Source organism: Martes martes (genome assembly GCF_963455335.1).
Source record: "Martes martes genome assembly, chromosome: 7".
NCBI classification, from domain to species: domain Eukaryota; kingdom Metazoa; phylum Chordata; class Mammalia; order Carnivora; family Mustelidae; genus Martes; species Martes martes.
The window spans coordinates 56,217,965-56,233,847 of record NC_137894.1 but is presented as its reverse complement, the minus strand read 5'-3'; the positions used below and the strand labels follow the sequence as shown (position 1 = coordinate 56,233,847).

The window sequence follows — 15,883 nt, the reverse complement described above, 5'->3', positions numbered from 1 at the left end:
AAATATGGTTTCTATACCATTTTTATTTATAGCTCTATGTAAATATGGGATATATAAATACGTAAGTATTTTCTTTACAATCATATATATAGCCTTATATAATTTGGGGCTATGTTATGGTCCAAGTGCTGCTTCTCAGAAGTACTCTTTATTTCCTTTAACTCCACAGAAATAGAGACTGTAGAGATCTGGGGCACTCTTTGATCAAAGTTCATACCCGGGATAGGGACCTGCACACTGGAAAGGCAGCTTAATGTTCTGTACTCAAAGTCTTTGACTTTAGGGAAGGTGATGGCATTGCAAAATGTAAATTTTTCTGAGGTTAATTAAGCCAGGGAAAATTCTTGACGCTTTGATTACAAAGGACCGAGGGGCATACTGCATATAGTAATTAACAATAGCAACATAAAGCTCTTTAATAGAGGCTTGTATTCAAACAAATTGATGCTTATGTAAGTGTTTATTCTTTCACTCAGATAGGGATAAATATTATGAAGAAAAGTCCAACCCAGTGAGGAGGGAGAGATGACTGAGGTGAGGCCATTTAGACGGAGTGGTCATGGAAGGTATCCCTGAGGAGGGAAATTGAGTAGATACCTGAATGATATGAGGAGCTCACCATATGGAGATCCAAATGAAGAAAACTCCAAGTAGAAGAATTAGCCAGAGTAAGAGTTCTGAAGTAGAAATAAGCAGTGTAGATTTAAGGAAGGCCCAGAAAGCGAGTGTGGCTACAGAAGTATAAGAGAGAGAGGGAGCCTTAGTCGAAGGGGCGGGGGTGGGAGGGGGGCAAGTGTGCAGACAAGTAGGGTAGAGGAGAGCCAGATCATGCAGGGCTCTGAATGTCATGGGAAAGAGTTTGGATTTTATTTGAAATGTGATGGGAAGCCACTGAGGGGTTTTGAGTAGGAAGTGACACAATCTGGTTTGTATTTCCTAAGAGTCGCTCTGGCCAGGGTATGAAAAACGGACCACAGGCGTGTAAAGGGAGCTACAGCAAAAGTTCAAGAGATGATGACAAACAGTGAGGTGACAGCAGCTAAGAAGGGGATACTGAGGCATGATTTGAGTTATGACAAATATGGAGCTGAAAGGACTTTCTCGTAGGTTGGTGATAGGTTTGGGTTTTTGGCTCGAGTATTTGGGCAAATTGTGGCACTGTTAGTTGAGGTTGGGAGGAACTGGGGGAGCCCCAAGCCTGGGAGGAAAATCAAGGGTTTAGTGTTAGACATGTTAGGTCTCAGATACCTATTGGATATCCAAGAGGAGGTACTGAATGAACAGTTGTATAAACAAACAAATTTGTACTCTGTGGAAATATTAGGTTTGGCAGCAAGAATTAGGAGTTACTATTATAGAGATGGTATAAAAACCATAGTCTCCAATGAAATCTCCAAGAGAGACCCCTGCAAGTGAAAGTGGACAGCAAAGGGAAGTGGGCTGAGCACTGAGTTCCTAGGGCCCAGCTCCAGTGGAGAGCCGGGAGGAGGAAAAGCCAGCAAAGCAAACCGAGTATGCTGCTAGGATGGGAGGAAGCAACCCAGAAGAGTATCTCTCAGAATTCAAGAAAAGATGTTTTAATAAAGATGTAGGGTATGATCAACTTTGTCAAAGCTGCTGAAAGGAAGAGTAAGAATATCCACTTACACACACACAAAAAACGTTCGTAGAAACATTATAGTAAAAATTAAGGACTCTGTAGTTACGTATGTGAGAAAATGGGTTTATATAAGGTCACGATTCTACAAATATTAATTAAACAGTCTTCATTGTAAAATCCAGCATTTAATCTAAAAATAGTATGACAATTTGATAACAGTGTTTATGATAACTAGAGGCTTATCACACAAATAAAGCAATTAGCCCAAATGCCAACCAGCCAACAGCTTCCTTGAATGGCTACCTACAGGTGGGAGAGATGAGTTCCTCCACTCTGAACAATTTCAGCAACTACTATGTGAGTTGTGTTTAGGCAAAATATGAAGAGCAGGATACCATACATTCATAAGTAGGCTAAGTTCTTCTGTCAAAATGTCCTATCGTTGGTAAGTCCATATTGCTATTATAATCAAAATTTTATCTCCAAGTAAATGCCTCCATGTTCCATTTTGAAAATCACCACTACTTCCATTTCTTGGCCTCTCTGCAGACATTTGGTAAAACTACTGAATTCTGTGTAGAGTATTTCTTCCTTGGATGATCTGGAACATTCAAAATCCAGGCTGACTTTCCCTTATCGTGCAATATATCCTGAATGAATCATGCGCAAGGTCTGGTACACATTCATGTAAGTAAACACATTAGAATAGAAAAAGAAGCACACAACAAAATAATCTAGAATCCAGTCCAAAGGAAACCATATTAAATTATCCCTTGCTAAGGCTCCCTCCAGCTGGGTCAATAATGCATAGGGGTCCCATGACTGACTAGAGTATTCAGCCTCTAAAATAGTGAGGGCTAAGCATATAGCAAGTACTCAATAAACAGTACAGTTGTTTTAGGGGAAAAAAACCCAAGATTTTAGAATTTTCAAGTAAGTTCTACTCTTTAGAATTCCATTTGTAATTGTTCCTTATAAAAGACTTGACCAGTACCACAGTGGGGGCACTGGCTCCATGCATAATGGTTTTGTTTATTAGTAGAGTTAAAAATGCTTTAGCAACCTAAACTTACACAATTTGATTTTCTTGTCATTGCTTTCCCTATACAATCAAAGATGATGCTTTCTTTACTATTTCAAACTCACAAAATTGCTAAAAATCTAAAATTCAATTTGCCACATTACTGCTAATTTGAATAATGGCTGAATAAAAGATAGGGAACGCTGAAGCAGCATTGATTTCTAAAACATTTTGCACTTTTCTCCTCCATCCCTGTAAAGTAAAGCTCGGATGCTACGCACAATTACACAAGAAAATCAAGAAAGCCATTACATTCAGCATTTTGTCATGATCATTGTTACCATGGCAAAAAGTGGGCTTAGTTTAGCACAGCTGCTACGGACGAGGTCTGCTGGCCTTTTGTAAAACTGAGTAACAATGTAATACTAAATTCTGTAGCCTGTCACTGTTTTTTGTTTTGTTTTGTTCTGTTTTGTTTTTTGTTTTGTTTTTCTGCAGGATAAGACTATTGTGCACAGACGCTACTGTCTCATTTCTTAATGATCTGGGCCAGTGTCATCTTATTACTGTATTCTTACTGTTGGCCAGTGACTGAGGAACACAGTTAATCTAGAAAGGTTACCCCTTGCCCTACCTCCTATCCTTAGGATCCTTTCAATAGAAAAAGCCAAAATTTCAACAGTTGTACTAGAAATGCAAGGGAAAGGGCACGAGTTTGGGAGCGAGAAACACAAACGCACGCCGACTAACTGTATGGCACATTATTTTCTTTCTGAGAATCAATTATCTTTAAAATGGGCGGAAAGGTAACTTCCTTGTGAGGATTAGCTGAGAGAATATGAAGGCCGAGGCACATGGAGGGAATTTGATAATAAAGCATCCTCCCCTCCAACCTTTTCCCTTAATCGATGAGATTTCCATGCCTTTAGGACTGTTGACCGAAGTTGGTAGGTAAACTGTTTTTCTATTGGAAGGCAAATCGTTTTGATCTTTGATATCATTTGGATACTTCCCTCAGCTGAGGATATGATCTTTTTAAAGGTCTGAGAGTAAGCATAAATTTCACAATCAAACAATAAAAAGTTAGTGTCAGTATCATAATAGGCACCCCACCTTATTATTCCTATTTTGAGCGCTAACAGTATTATCGCTATAAAATGGAAAATGAGAGTATATACTAATTTTGACCGTATGCAGAGATTTTTAGTTTTAAAAAATGAATCCACATTATGAAAGCAGAGAAGTTTAAATTATCTGAAATGAATACATTAATCAAGTCTCGGTATTTACCAGAAACAAAGGCTACTAGCATTTTTACCAGCTAAACAAAATATTTTTTCTAATGAGATTTCAGCTGAGTATCGTTTATCTTAAGAGAAAAATAATGGGACCTTACCTATTCCAGTAGCTCCAGAACTGGTCATGCAGGTAGGCATGGTGGCTACATTCATCACCAAATGAGGCTTTGCTTTCAATCCAGTGAATTATGTGCCCTTCTACGGCTAAGGGACAAAGCATTACTAATACAGAGGAAAGAGAAGGGAAGATTGGAAATACTAAACTCTGTCTAGGCCTCTCTGTGCTTCACATTAATGAGCAGAGGCTCGACCCTTGATGTCGTCGATGGAAGTAATTATAAAAAACACAATACGTTCCTACAAAGACCATTTATGCTATAATCACATCCATTTCATTTTCAAAAAATCCCCCCTCCTGTTCCGGCACTGTCTCTGTAAATGGACACGTTCTGTGAAAGCAAACCCAAGTGAGCCAGCCTGGCTTTTCAGAGGAACCATGTTTAAAGATTCAGGATTTAGACAATGGCACCCAAAATGTTTTCCGAAGACACGTTTATTTCTCAAATATAGGTAAACATTTTTAAGGCAGAGATTTCTTCTGAACCTATTATTTTCTGCCATTCTAAAATTATCTTTTCCAATAATTTCACCCATTTAAAGCTAATCTACTCTGGTAACATTTGCTAATATTAACAAAAAGTAAAAAAAAAAATTAACCTATGGAGAAAACACATCCCCTTTCTCTATAAACAAATGCATAAGAGAGTTTAAGGACTTACCAACTGGAACTTGTAAAATAAAGTCTGGCGTTTTGTCATAACCCTTTGCACGGAGCTGATCTTCATCTATAGGAAGAACAAATACTATTACTTGTACAGTGTTTCATTAACAAGACAGCAATATAATTGCTCTTCTTTCTTAAAAATGTGTAAAAATGTGTAAAAATTACTAATGCAGTCACACATATCTTTCTTATGCATGCATGGCTATGTCAGAATAAATGAACTTTCTTAACAAACCTGAAGCATAGATATAAAAATGCCTCTTTGTCCGTTCTGCATTTTTATGTCTTTATTATAAATATCATCAATTCAAGCTGTCATATGCTACCTTTTTTTGGTAATTGAAAATACTCAAAATAATGAAATATACTTACTGATTAAAAGAAAAGGCTTTCACCACCGTGAATATCACTAATGTTATCAGGCAATATTGACAATTTACAGTCAGGCACAAGCACAGTGGCCTTTACAATTATAAAACAAATGTTTTCATTAAAGCAATTAAGAAAGTTTAGTTTCAATTAGTAAAACTATTCCTACACACAAGAACACAGAAAGGGACAAGGGCAATGAGATCACTACAGAGAATTAATTGCCCTGCTTAATTCCTTTGGTATGCTATTGTTTCTGGCATTTACCAGAGTTTTACAACTAACAATATGTAATTCTGAAAAGCAAACAGGCTTTGAGATCTTTTTCTAAGTCTGTTCGATTTCCTGATCCTCTGTAAATATCAATGATCCATTCAGAAGGAAAGGAGGCAGGAAACAGGGAGCTTGACAAAGTTGGAAAAAACTAGCAAGGTGCTTGGTTTAAAAAAAAAAAAAAATCTTCCAATATTTTCTAAATGCTGTCCTTGACTTCTAATGGCATTACAATGTGATTTCTGAAATGAGGAGTTCTCCATTAGATTTTGGAGTGACCTGGTCATTCAATTCCAGACATGGCTTTCTGTCTTCATCCAACCTCAACTAATGGCCCAACCAAGTAACAAGGAAGGCTGTGTGGTCTCTTAACACCTACTGGGCTGTTGACATTGTCATGCATCCCATTCGCCTTCCTGCATCACCTTTGATTAAAATTAATGGCCCATTCCCAGTGTTGGGTAGCTTATTTCCAATCCATTTGTCAGCCCAAGACAGTGGTTTCATGGCCAATGTTCAGAAACTCTGTTTTAGAACACTCTTGTGTACATCTTGAAAGGTCAGCATTTTAAACGTAAATAACCTTTTAATGACAAGACATATTTAAACTAGATATTTAAGAGAAATTTTGTTAAAGTGGATGTCCTTTATCCAGACGTTAGAGGATTGATGCCAGAATTCAGAACAATCTCCCCTCCTCAAAATATAAAAAATTTAAGTTAACTATTGAGATAAGGAAATACAAATTTAAATAATTTTACTTGAAAAACAAGAGAATTTGGAAAATTGGACTGCAGATGAACAAGACTGGAACAAATTTCTATGCTCTCACTACACTGGCCACAATGAGAATATTTAAAGGCAAAGACATTTATTAAAAGCAACTTAAGCGCCTTGAGCTGATGTTTCCCGTAGCTGATGAACAGTTTTAAAAGCTGGGTTGACATTAAAAAGCAGAGACCAATATTTTATTAAAACTTATCCTAGCTTGATCAACCTTTACAGATGTTAGAATCTGTTTCAGAAAGAAAAATGATTGTTTCTGAGAGCAGCTCAAAACAAAATTTCAAAGGTCACCAAGCTATCCAAATGCACATACTAAAACTCCTTTAAAAGCAGATGTTGCACTCCTGTTCACTGCACCAAAATTACCAACACAATACCTACAATTTAAATTTTGTCACTTACCTAATGTGATACACACACACACACACACACAAGTTGGGCAGAAAACATCAAGTGAGGCTAGGGAATCTTTCCATCCTTCACTGGAGAATTTCTAAGTATAAACCACATACTTTCTCACTCCACTCTCTCCCCTTACCTCCCTCTATCACTCCCTCTCAGTTTGAAGTTGATCCTATAGTAACTGTACCCAAAAGGATAGCTTCTAGAAATCTGTTTCACCACTAGTGATATCACATTAAAAAAAAAAAATTTAAGAGGTTAATCCACATATTTGAAATACCATGTTATGTACTGGGTCTCTTCCCCATTCTTTTATTTACTAAACTCTCACTGCCCTACCATCCCTGTTTCAACCTTCACACTGTTACTTTCATCCTAGACTTCCTAAGAAAGAAGGAGGGAACAATGCAGGCAAAGTTCAGAGGAAATGACAACACAAGTACAGGGAGTAGCATTATGAGCAGGTGGTCTTCTTCACCTGGTTTAGGCCCCAGGAGAACTTTCTATCATGGATCATCCCCCAGGGAGATTTTTAAGGTCAGCCCCACCCCTCTGGTCTGATTTCCTGGCCTCTGTATTATGCTCCTTTCTTGGGCTCCAGACCTTGAAAGATTCCTTCCACAACATCATTATCCAAACCATCGGGTATGGTTGACCACCTTTTCGGGGTTCCAACTCCATGTTCTAGAGGTTATGGCTCAGTCACCAGCCCACACTGCTTCCTCTCTGTTCATTCTGGCTTCTTTCCCTTGTCTTATTGTGCTTATTCCTTGTTTCCCACATACCGGGTGCAATGCATTTGCTCTGAAGACAGGAAGTGTTTCCTTTTCATTTTTTAAAGAAATGAAATCTTGCCATTTGCAATGATGTGGATGGAACTAGAGGGTATTATGCTTAGTGAAATAAGTCAATCGGAAAAAGACAACTATCATATGATCTCCCTGATATGAGGAAGTGGAGATGCGATGTGGGGCGGTTGGGGGGGTAGGAAAAGAAAAAATGAAAGAAGATTGGATTGGGAGGGAGACAAACCATAAAAGACTCAATCTCAAAAAACAGACTTAGGGTTGCTAGGGAGAGGGGGGACAGGAGAGGGTGGTGGGGATATGGACATTGGGGAGGGTGTGTGCTATGATGAGTGCTGTGAAACGTGTAAACCTGGCGATTCACAGACCTGCACCCCTGGGGATAAAAATACATTATATGTTTATTAAAATAAATAAATAAATAAATTTAAAAAAAAGCCTATTCATTGCCCCACTCATACCACCAACGTATGCTTTGTATTTAATGTTCAAACGGCTAACTGAATAAAACACAACTACATTTTAAGGAATACTCATGCCTTCTACAAAGCCAACCTAGACTGACTTAATAACTTTCTTTCCTGATTTAATTTCTCATTAATCAACAAGGCACAAGGACAATGAATGTGGCCCAAAGTTTATTTGGTAGCTTTTACTGCTATTTTTCATCCTGGGTCCCAACTGTTTGCTCTGAGATTCATCTCAATCATCAAAGAAGGAACTGCATCCCTTTCCTTAAGTCTTCCTACTTTTTTTCTTTGATCTGCGATATTTAAATAACATTAGTATTTTTTTAATATTTTATTTATTTATTTGACAGAGATCACAAGGAGGCAGAGAGGCAGGCAGAGAGAGAGAGGAGGAAGCAGGCTCCCCGCCGAGCAGAGGGCCTGATGCGGGGTCCGATCCCAGGACCCCGGGATCATGACCTGAGCCGAAGGCAGAGGCTTCAACCCACTGAGCCACCCAGGCACCCCTAAATAACATTAGTATTATCCATTCCTTTAAGTATGGGCAGAATTCCTCACAAACAACAATGTGAGCCTGGCGCTATGGTGGGATAGCTCTTTGGTTACTTTTCCCACTTCTTTGATGGCTACCAATCTGTTTCAATTTTTGTCTCTTCTAACAGTCAGTTTTGCAATTTATATTTTCTTTGAGAATTACACATTTTGTCGAGGTTTTTATAGCTCTTTGTACATACTGGAGTCAAATGGTTACTTAGGATTCTTTGAACTTCCTAAGTAGAAAATTGGATGTTTCAGTAACCTAATGTTTTCTTCAAGAAAAAAAAAATCAGAATTAAGGGGAAAAAGAAGAATAATGTTAGCTAGAAAAGGCAAAAAAGAATAATAGCAATCTTTAAGAGTAGTGCTTTTAGTATTACTTCCCAAAATGTTGGGGATCAATATGAAATCAATCTCTAATCCTGTATAACTATCTTATTCACTGAATATAGCAAATATGAAGTAAGGCTCATATTTAAGGTATATGTTAAAAACACCCAATATATTTTGTAACTACTAAGCTTGTTGATGTCACAGTTCAAGTGCTCATTACCAAAATTAACAGAATATTCTTGCTTAAAAGCAGACTTCTTAGCCTTGAGGTCTACAAAAATGTAGGATTTTTAGATAATGTGTGTGACTCATGAAACACAATTATTTCTGAACTTGTGAAGTCTTAGAGATTGCTAGTCCATTAGTCCAGCTTACACACAAGTGGCCCAGAGGAGTGAGGTGACTCACCATGACCTAGACTTCTTGGATAGCTAAAGATACAGACAAGAACCCACATCAACCAAGTTCTAGTTCATCCCAACAGACTGCATACCACTTTTAATTATGGCAAATATTTAAACTTGATCATGTGTGACATTTATGAAGCAGCGAAAAATTCTTATTCTCCTCCTGGAGGATCTTGAAGCACAGGAGGGATGATGGCCATCTGTCCAATATTATTTAGGTGACATGTGCCTAAAGAGGAAATGAACTAGATAATCTCTTGATTTCCAGCATTTCAATGGCCCTCTCTCCAACTGAAGTTTAAAAAAAATCAATGAGACTACATCCACAGATAAAACTGATGTTAAACTTTTAAAAGCAACCCAGGTCTTCATTTATTTTTAAGTTGTCAGGCCTGCCTTTAGAGGGCATTTAAAAAAGGAATTACACATACGTAAAGAACACTGTGAAAGTTTAATTTCTCTGGCCTTTTAATTACCCTCTCCTCTAAATGCCCCAAAATATCCAAAGCAATTAAGTACTAATTACACAATTTCTTTTTCTAAAATAAAGGGCTGATTTTGAGTCAGAGAACAAAACACATCTGAAACTAGTTAACATATACTTAAGAATCATAGAAGGGCATGAGGACTACCAAGGAAAGGTTTGAGGTTTTGTTTGTTTTATTAAAAGGCTTTAAATTTTTTAAGAAATATAGTTTTTCCCCAGAAAATTATGCAAAATTCCAGTTCATGACATCTGAAAATGAAAAGTAACATTCTGACATGGCCTTTTATCTATGAATTTGTCTAAAGTTTTCTAAAATGCTAGGTTAAAATACATTGTATGATGAAAAGAATCTTAACACCTATTACATTTCTATTAAATTGAGGAAAGGCAAAAGATATACATGAACACAAATGAAAACTACAGTATATCTTTTCTATGCTAGGATTTTGTTTTTGTGTGTGTGTATGTGTTTTCTGAAACACTGTCTCATTTAATACTTGGAGCTATGAGCTTCATATCCAGATTTTTATGTTTTCAAAGAGTGAGTTTCACAGTCTTTTCTACCAAATTTAAGAAGTCAGCAAGGTTTCAGCAATAGATGTTACTATGCTATGCATACCACGGGCAAAGGTATACAGAACAGATATGCATTTAATGGGGAGACCCACAGCACAGATAAACAAAATCTTCAGAGAACCCCAACCTCATTACAACCATTAGTTTCAATCTCTTCCCCCAAAGCCTCTTATCAAAGCTACTAATAAGGAATACAACTGACTGCTCTGACCTTGTCCTTTGCTTATGTCTTCAGGGGACAATACTAGTGAAAACTGAAGTGCCCTAAAGATAGGAAACAAATGGGAGGTCACAAAGCCAGGACAGTACAAACTAGGGCGGAGCAGGCTGGTCCCTGCCAACCAGCAGTTGTGGAGACAGGAAGTATGAAAATCAACAACAGAAGTAGAACTCTTCTATGTGGGGTTGAATGCCATAAAAAAAGGGACACATCAGAATGGTAGAGTGAAAAGGGCAAGTTGTTGGAAAGGCACTGGCTAGGGCTAGTTTCCACTAAACAGAACAAGGGCATTGGATGGAACACTTTCCAACTTCCACATTCTGAGGAATGGCTGAATGTTACCATTTGCTCCAGTTTTTTTGTTTGTTTGTTTTCTTTTTTTTTGTTTTTTTAGCTGTCATATTGATGTCAGACCCTTTTGCAGGGCCAGCTCTATCTGTCCCAGAACAAATCTCGAAGAAAAAGAATATTAGAAGAAAAAAAGAAGAAAAGAATATTAGCAGTTCTGAGACACAAAAAGGATCTTCTACACACATACACACACATGCATGCACTCTAGAGGCCAATCTCACAACACAACAGATTTGACTTGCAATGCCTTTTTGTCATGGGGACTAAAGCTCCAACCTGTAATTAATTTTCTGTGGAGTGAGATATTTGAGTTTTTTGGTCCTGCATCCCATTCTGTCGGGCACAGCTATCCTACTCTGACGATGTGATTCTGATTCTGGGGAATGACCAATAACGTGAACCCTAACTATCAGCCTCAGGGGTGGACAGTTGTAGCAGATTAGAGCCCTTCCTCAGTTGCATTATGGGGCTGAAGAGATTGACCAACTTGTCTCTGGGACTAAGAAGTCTAAGGAATAGACAACAAGCAACTACCAAGGATCATCTTTATTGCTTAAGAATGAAGCCACATAGTAAAAAAGAACATAAGAGGCAGAAAAGAGAGACTGATGACATTATTTTTTTGTCTTCTGGATTCTATACACACCAGAAGCAAACTTCTTTCCTTTGGACTTTCCAGATACACATCCTTGAATATGTGTATAATGTAGTTTGACTTGATTTTTGTTACAACCAAGCAGTTCCAGTATCTCATCAGTGGCCAGGAAAGCAGACTATCAGCAGACATGCGTTATCTACCCAGAGCCATGAGGAGGGAAGGGCCCAGAGTGGAAAGACTATTATAGTAAAGTGGACAGGGTAAGCTGTCGTAAAAGTTCCAGACACTGTGTTGTCTTCTAGCAGCATATATGTATCTGGTTCTCTTCTCTTGGTCCCAAGGAGAAGTCCACACAAGCATATTCAGTAAGGGGAGTAAGCTGATCCCACACCATGACAATTTCCTCAGGAAGGAAGAAGGACCCAATTCCCTATATCCCATTTCCAATATCACATTCCATTCTGAAAACTGTATCTTATTTTTAACCTTCAGAGAGATAGGAATTTAAATACTTGATACCTTATGAAATACCCAACCATGTCATTTCCCTTTAGCCTATATAATCATATGTTTTATTTCTAGTCTCTTATTCTCTACTGCTAACATCTGCCCATAAACACAACCTTAGCACTTTAAATCTCATCTGTTCCTGCTGCCTGTTCTTCACCTGAAGTCATAATCCCCCGTTTGTCACATCATAATCACTCCTCCAACAGAGCACTATTGCTTCAGGTGGGGAATAAAGCAGCAGGAGCAGATGAACTCCTAGAAACAAAGATCCTAATTTTTTACAGCAAGGGACATCCCTCACTAAGCCTCCTTGGCTTTACAGATTATACCCTCCTGGAGTCCTACAGAGTTACACATGAATGCTAGAAAAGCACCCGTGGAAAATATGCCGGTTTGTCATACGGCAAGACCAAACATGGGAGGGTGGGGCAGGGAAAAAGCAACTGCCTCTCAGGTGTCACTCAAAATAATTGTTAGCTTCTACTAACAGGGCAACATTCACTGGAAAGAATACTGTATCTCCAGAGCCATCCTTATTAAGCCAAATGTAACAAGAATTTGCACCAGACAGTGGCTGTGGAAGGCACTAATGAAAGTCCCCCTGACCTGGAGACACGCCAGCCCATGGAGGATGAACAGTTTGTCTCCAGTCTCGGATAAGCTCTTTCACAGTCTCTGACAGTGCACAGAGTCTCATCATCTTCTCACTATCACTGTTTTCCTTTCCTCCCTTGCCTTTTGTCCAAAGCTCCTCCTTACCCGAGAAGGAGAGGCTGGGGGTGAGGGGCGACAACAAGACATGGTTTTGTTAATCACCGGAGAGAGAAAAATCAAAACATCTCCCCCAGTAGTTAAAATACATTTTCTATTTTGTTGATATTAGAAATGGAACGGACCCTTAGCAGAGGGGATAAGGATGATCACAATGCTTGTTGCTCAATTTAAAGCTTAAGAAGGGCTCTTTGTGCATCTATACCGAGGAGCTGGCAGCAGGCTCTTCACATCTTCTCAGACTTTAAATGCTGATCAAGAAATGTTAATTCTATAGTACTATCCTTGGAAAGAACTGACACAAACTTACCTGAAACTTACCTGAAATTTTCCTGGGAAGCTCCATGTTGGATTCAGCTTTTATTTATTTTTTTAACCCTAATGGTGCCTGCCCAAAGTAAGTACTTAAAAGATATATGTCTGCTGAACCATTGGAAGAAAAGACCGGTTAGCACAGGGGTAAGATAACCATGTTAAGAGCTCAACTAGCCAGCCTAGAAACACATGGTGACAGGAAGGTGATGGTGAGAGAGCAGATGCATATGTAAAATTCTATCACCACTTCAGGAAAAGTAGCTTATGAGCCAGTACCATTTTCTTCGATGTAAAGGGTACCTATTGATTTTTAGGATAATCTATACCTTTCTTTCAAAAGTTTACTAGACGTAGCACAACGATAGCCTCAAATGTATTTCTTTTCATTATCAAGACCATCAAGTGAGCAACTACTGAGACACACTAGAGATGGGACTGTGTTCTTGCTGGGCTGGACATGGCAACAGTGTGCATCAGTGTAAGCATCAAGAGGGGACAGAATGCTTACCATTGTCTTCACGCTAACTAGTATAGAAAACATGCTCAACAAAAGTTAGCTGAAAACAATGCATGAATAATAAATAAAACAATTATAAGACCTCTGAGAAATTGCTAGAATTTAAATGTATACATTTGTTTACAGCTTATCTCCCTACTAGACCTTAATTCCACAAAAGCAGGGACTTCATCTGACTTAATGTTTCGTTCCTAATAAATAGTACCTAACTCAATAACTTATTTTTGGAATAAATGAATAAATGTATGAATAAAGTATATTTTTTTAGTTGGAAAAACTAAACTTTATTTATTCAACTTTGATTTCTCTGAATACAATGCACCTATCCACAGAAGTACAAATGGATAAATTTATGAAATAGGATAAACCCATGAGTACACAAATCTTTAATGAAAAGGGCTCTTCTTTTTTTTCTTTCCAATAGTGCCTGGTTAAATCTTGTGCCATAACAACTGTTTAGAGTATGGTTATGGATCAAGGAAATTCAAAAAATTATTAGCATTAAAATAAAGGTTATTTTTATTTTTCTCTTCTATTGGTAAAAAGGTCATATAAGGTATGTATTTTATAAAATGACATATATAGCACAATGAGTGGAAAATTTAGAATGGGATAGACTTTCAGGGAAGTCGTAATTCTTTAGAAGGGTTAATATGTAAAAATAAGAATCCTTGTTTTTCTGAAAGTAGTGGACAGATTAGAAACCAAAAGAATGAGAGAGAGAGAAAGAGAGGGAGAGATCAGTTTTACTTTTGCTTCTAAAAGAATCAAAGTAAAACAAACATGTTTGTAATAGCTCTGCAACAAAATTCAAGATGTATACATGTAAATGAGAAAACATCAGATTACTGGTCTATTTATAAACCAATATTTTTCTATAGTCAATTTTAAATGATAATCTATCTAAATTTACCTGGCACAATACTTTAGACCTAATTTATCACTCTGAAGGAGTATACACAAGGTAAAAGAAAACCCCAGAACAGTATTTCATACAAGGCTTTGACTTCTCATGCTTTAACTTATAAATAAACTTGTAATAATTCAGTACTACATTAAAATGCTTAAAATGCATAGAATAAATTAACTTCTTTGCATGCTGATAAGAAAATGCTTAACAACAACACTGATGTTACATGGAGTCAGCTAAACATCCTGTAACTCATTTAAAGATCAGTTAAGTATCACCTTTGGGTTATACTTTAATAAAATAGTTATTATTTACTTTAATAAAATAGTTATCTCTAGACCCGATAACACAGAGAACTAGATGGGACCCATGAATAGGAAGTCCCCTTTCTGAACTTGTATCCAAGTGCTAATGACTCTGGCCATGTTTTTGCAATGTCTTTGCAAGCCATGGTCAATTCAGTCTAACACAGTTCCCAGAATTAAGAGCGTCAAGAACCTGGAACTCAGTTTAGACCATATGTAGGCCTTTGGCTCCTCTTCCCTTACAGGAAAAACTTGCTACTTTTACATACTGAAGAGTAATTCACTAATTTGAGGCCATTTTCCTAAATCAACTTTCTTTAGCCCCTGCTAGAGAATATTTATGAGATCTCCCATTTCAAAATTATCAACAACCTGATAATACCTTCAACTCCATTCTCCAGATCATTAATAAAAATATTAAATACTAAGACTTAGAACAGACTTTTTGCAGGCTTGTCCTCAACATCCCTCCTCAGCTTGATGTAAGACCATCCAATGGACTTTTGTTGGCCAAATCTTTGTCCATTTTTGGAATAAAGGTGTGTAAACCAATATTCTGTGATTTTTTCAACCTAAAAAAACACACCATGCAGACTTAAATATCTACATATAACAGATGTGTACAATGCACATTTAGGTTTGTATACAACCTTTAAAATTATCACATCACAATGGAGAAGAGGACTTAATTCACTGTAGAGTGCTTTATGGTTTCTGTGATCAGTTATCACATGTATGCCCTTCCAGGCTTAATTTTAATGCTTCAGATGTTGAAAGAAATAATAATCTGTAACAAGATTCCATATTGGCACACACAGAAAAACACATGTCCATGTATACATGTGAGATTTTAAAAAATCACACTACATCTATAATGACAACTAATGTCTCGCATAAAAATAATAAAAGCTTAATATTTGACTTACAAGTAAAAGTACACTCTGATTCCATACGTGAGACAAACATATCCAACATGAATTTTTCTAACTATTCTTTTTAACATGTAAAGCATTTTATAGACAATATTTCTTTTGTTTCTTTCTCATAAGGCTTAGATTATGGCTAATATCTCATGACACCAAAAGTAATACTGCAACAGATATTAAAGCATTTTTTCAGCCACTTATTCTATAAAATATTAATTGCAAGCCTGTGCATGTGCTGTATATATAGGGATTAGGTAACTGAGTTCCTGCTCAGTTCTAAATCAATAAAAGATAACATGCACAGCATCAAT

The 15,883-nt window shown here is 37.3% G+C and overlaps 1 protein-coding gene across 3 annotated transcripts in view; it reads right to left on the bottom strand.

Moving 5' to 3' along the window:
- The window catches only part of CDIN1 (CDAN1 interacting nuclease 1), a 206,531-nt gene that overhangs the window by 93,587 nt on the left and 97,061 nt on the right, over positions 1–15,883 (bottom strand). For 2 of the 3 annotated variants that reach the window (XM_080809221.1, XM_080809220.1), the window contains 2 exons: positions 4,699–4,764; positions 4,018–4,123 (listed from right to left, as the gene is read on the bottom strand). In XM_080809221.1, coding sequence (XP_080665347.1) covers positions 4,018–4,123; positions 4,699–4,764 — 172 coding nt within the window. Of the gene's footprint in view, positions 1–1,705; positions 2,273–4,017; positions 4,124–4,698; positions 4,765–15,883 lie in introns of those variants that run through there. The other variant, XM_080809222.1, reaches the window with a different exon arrangement.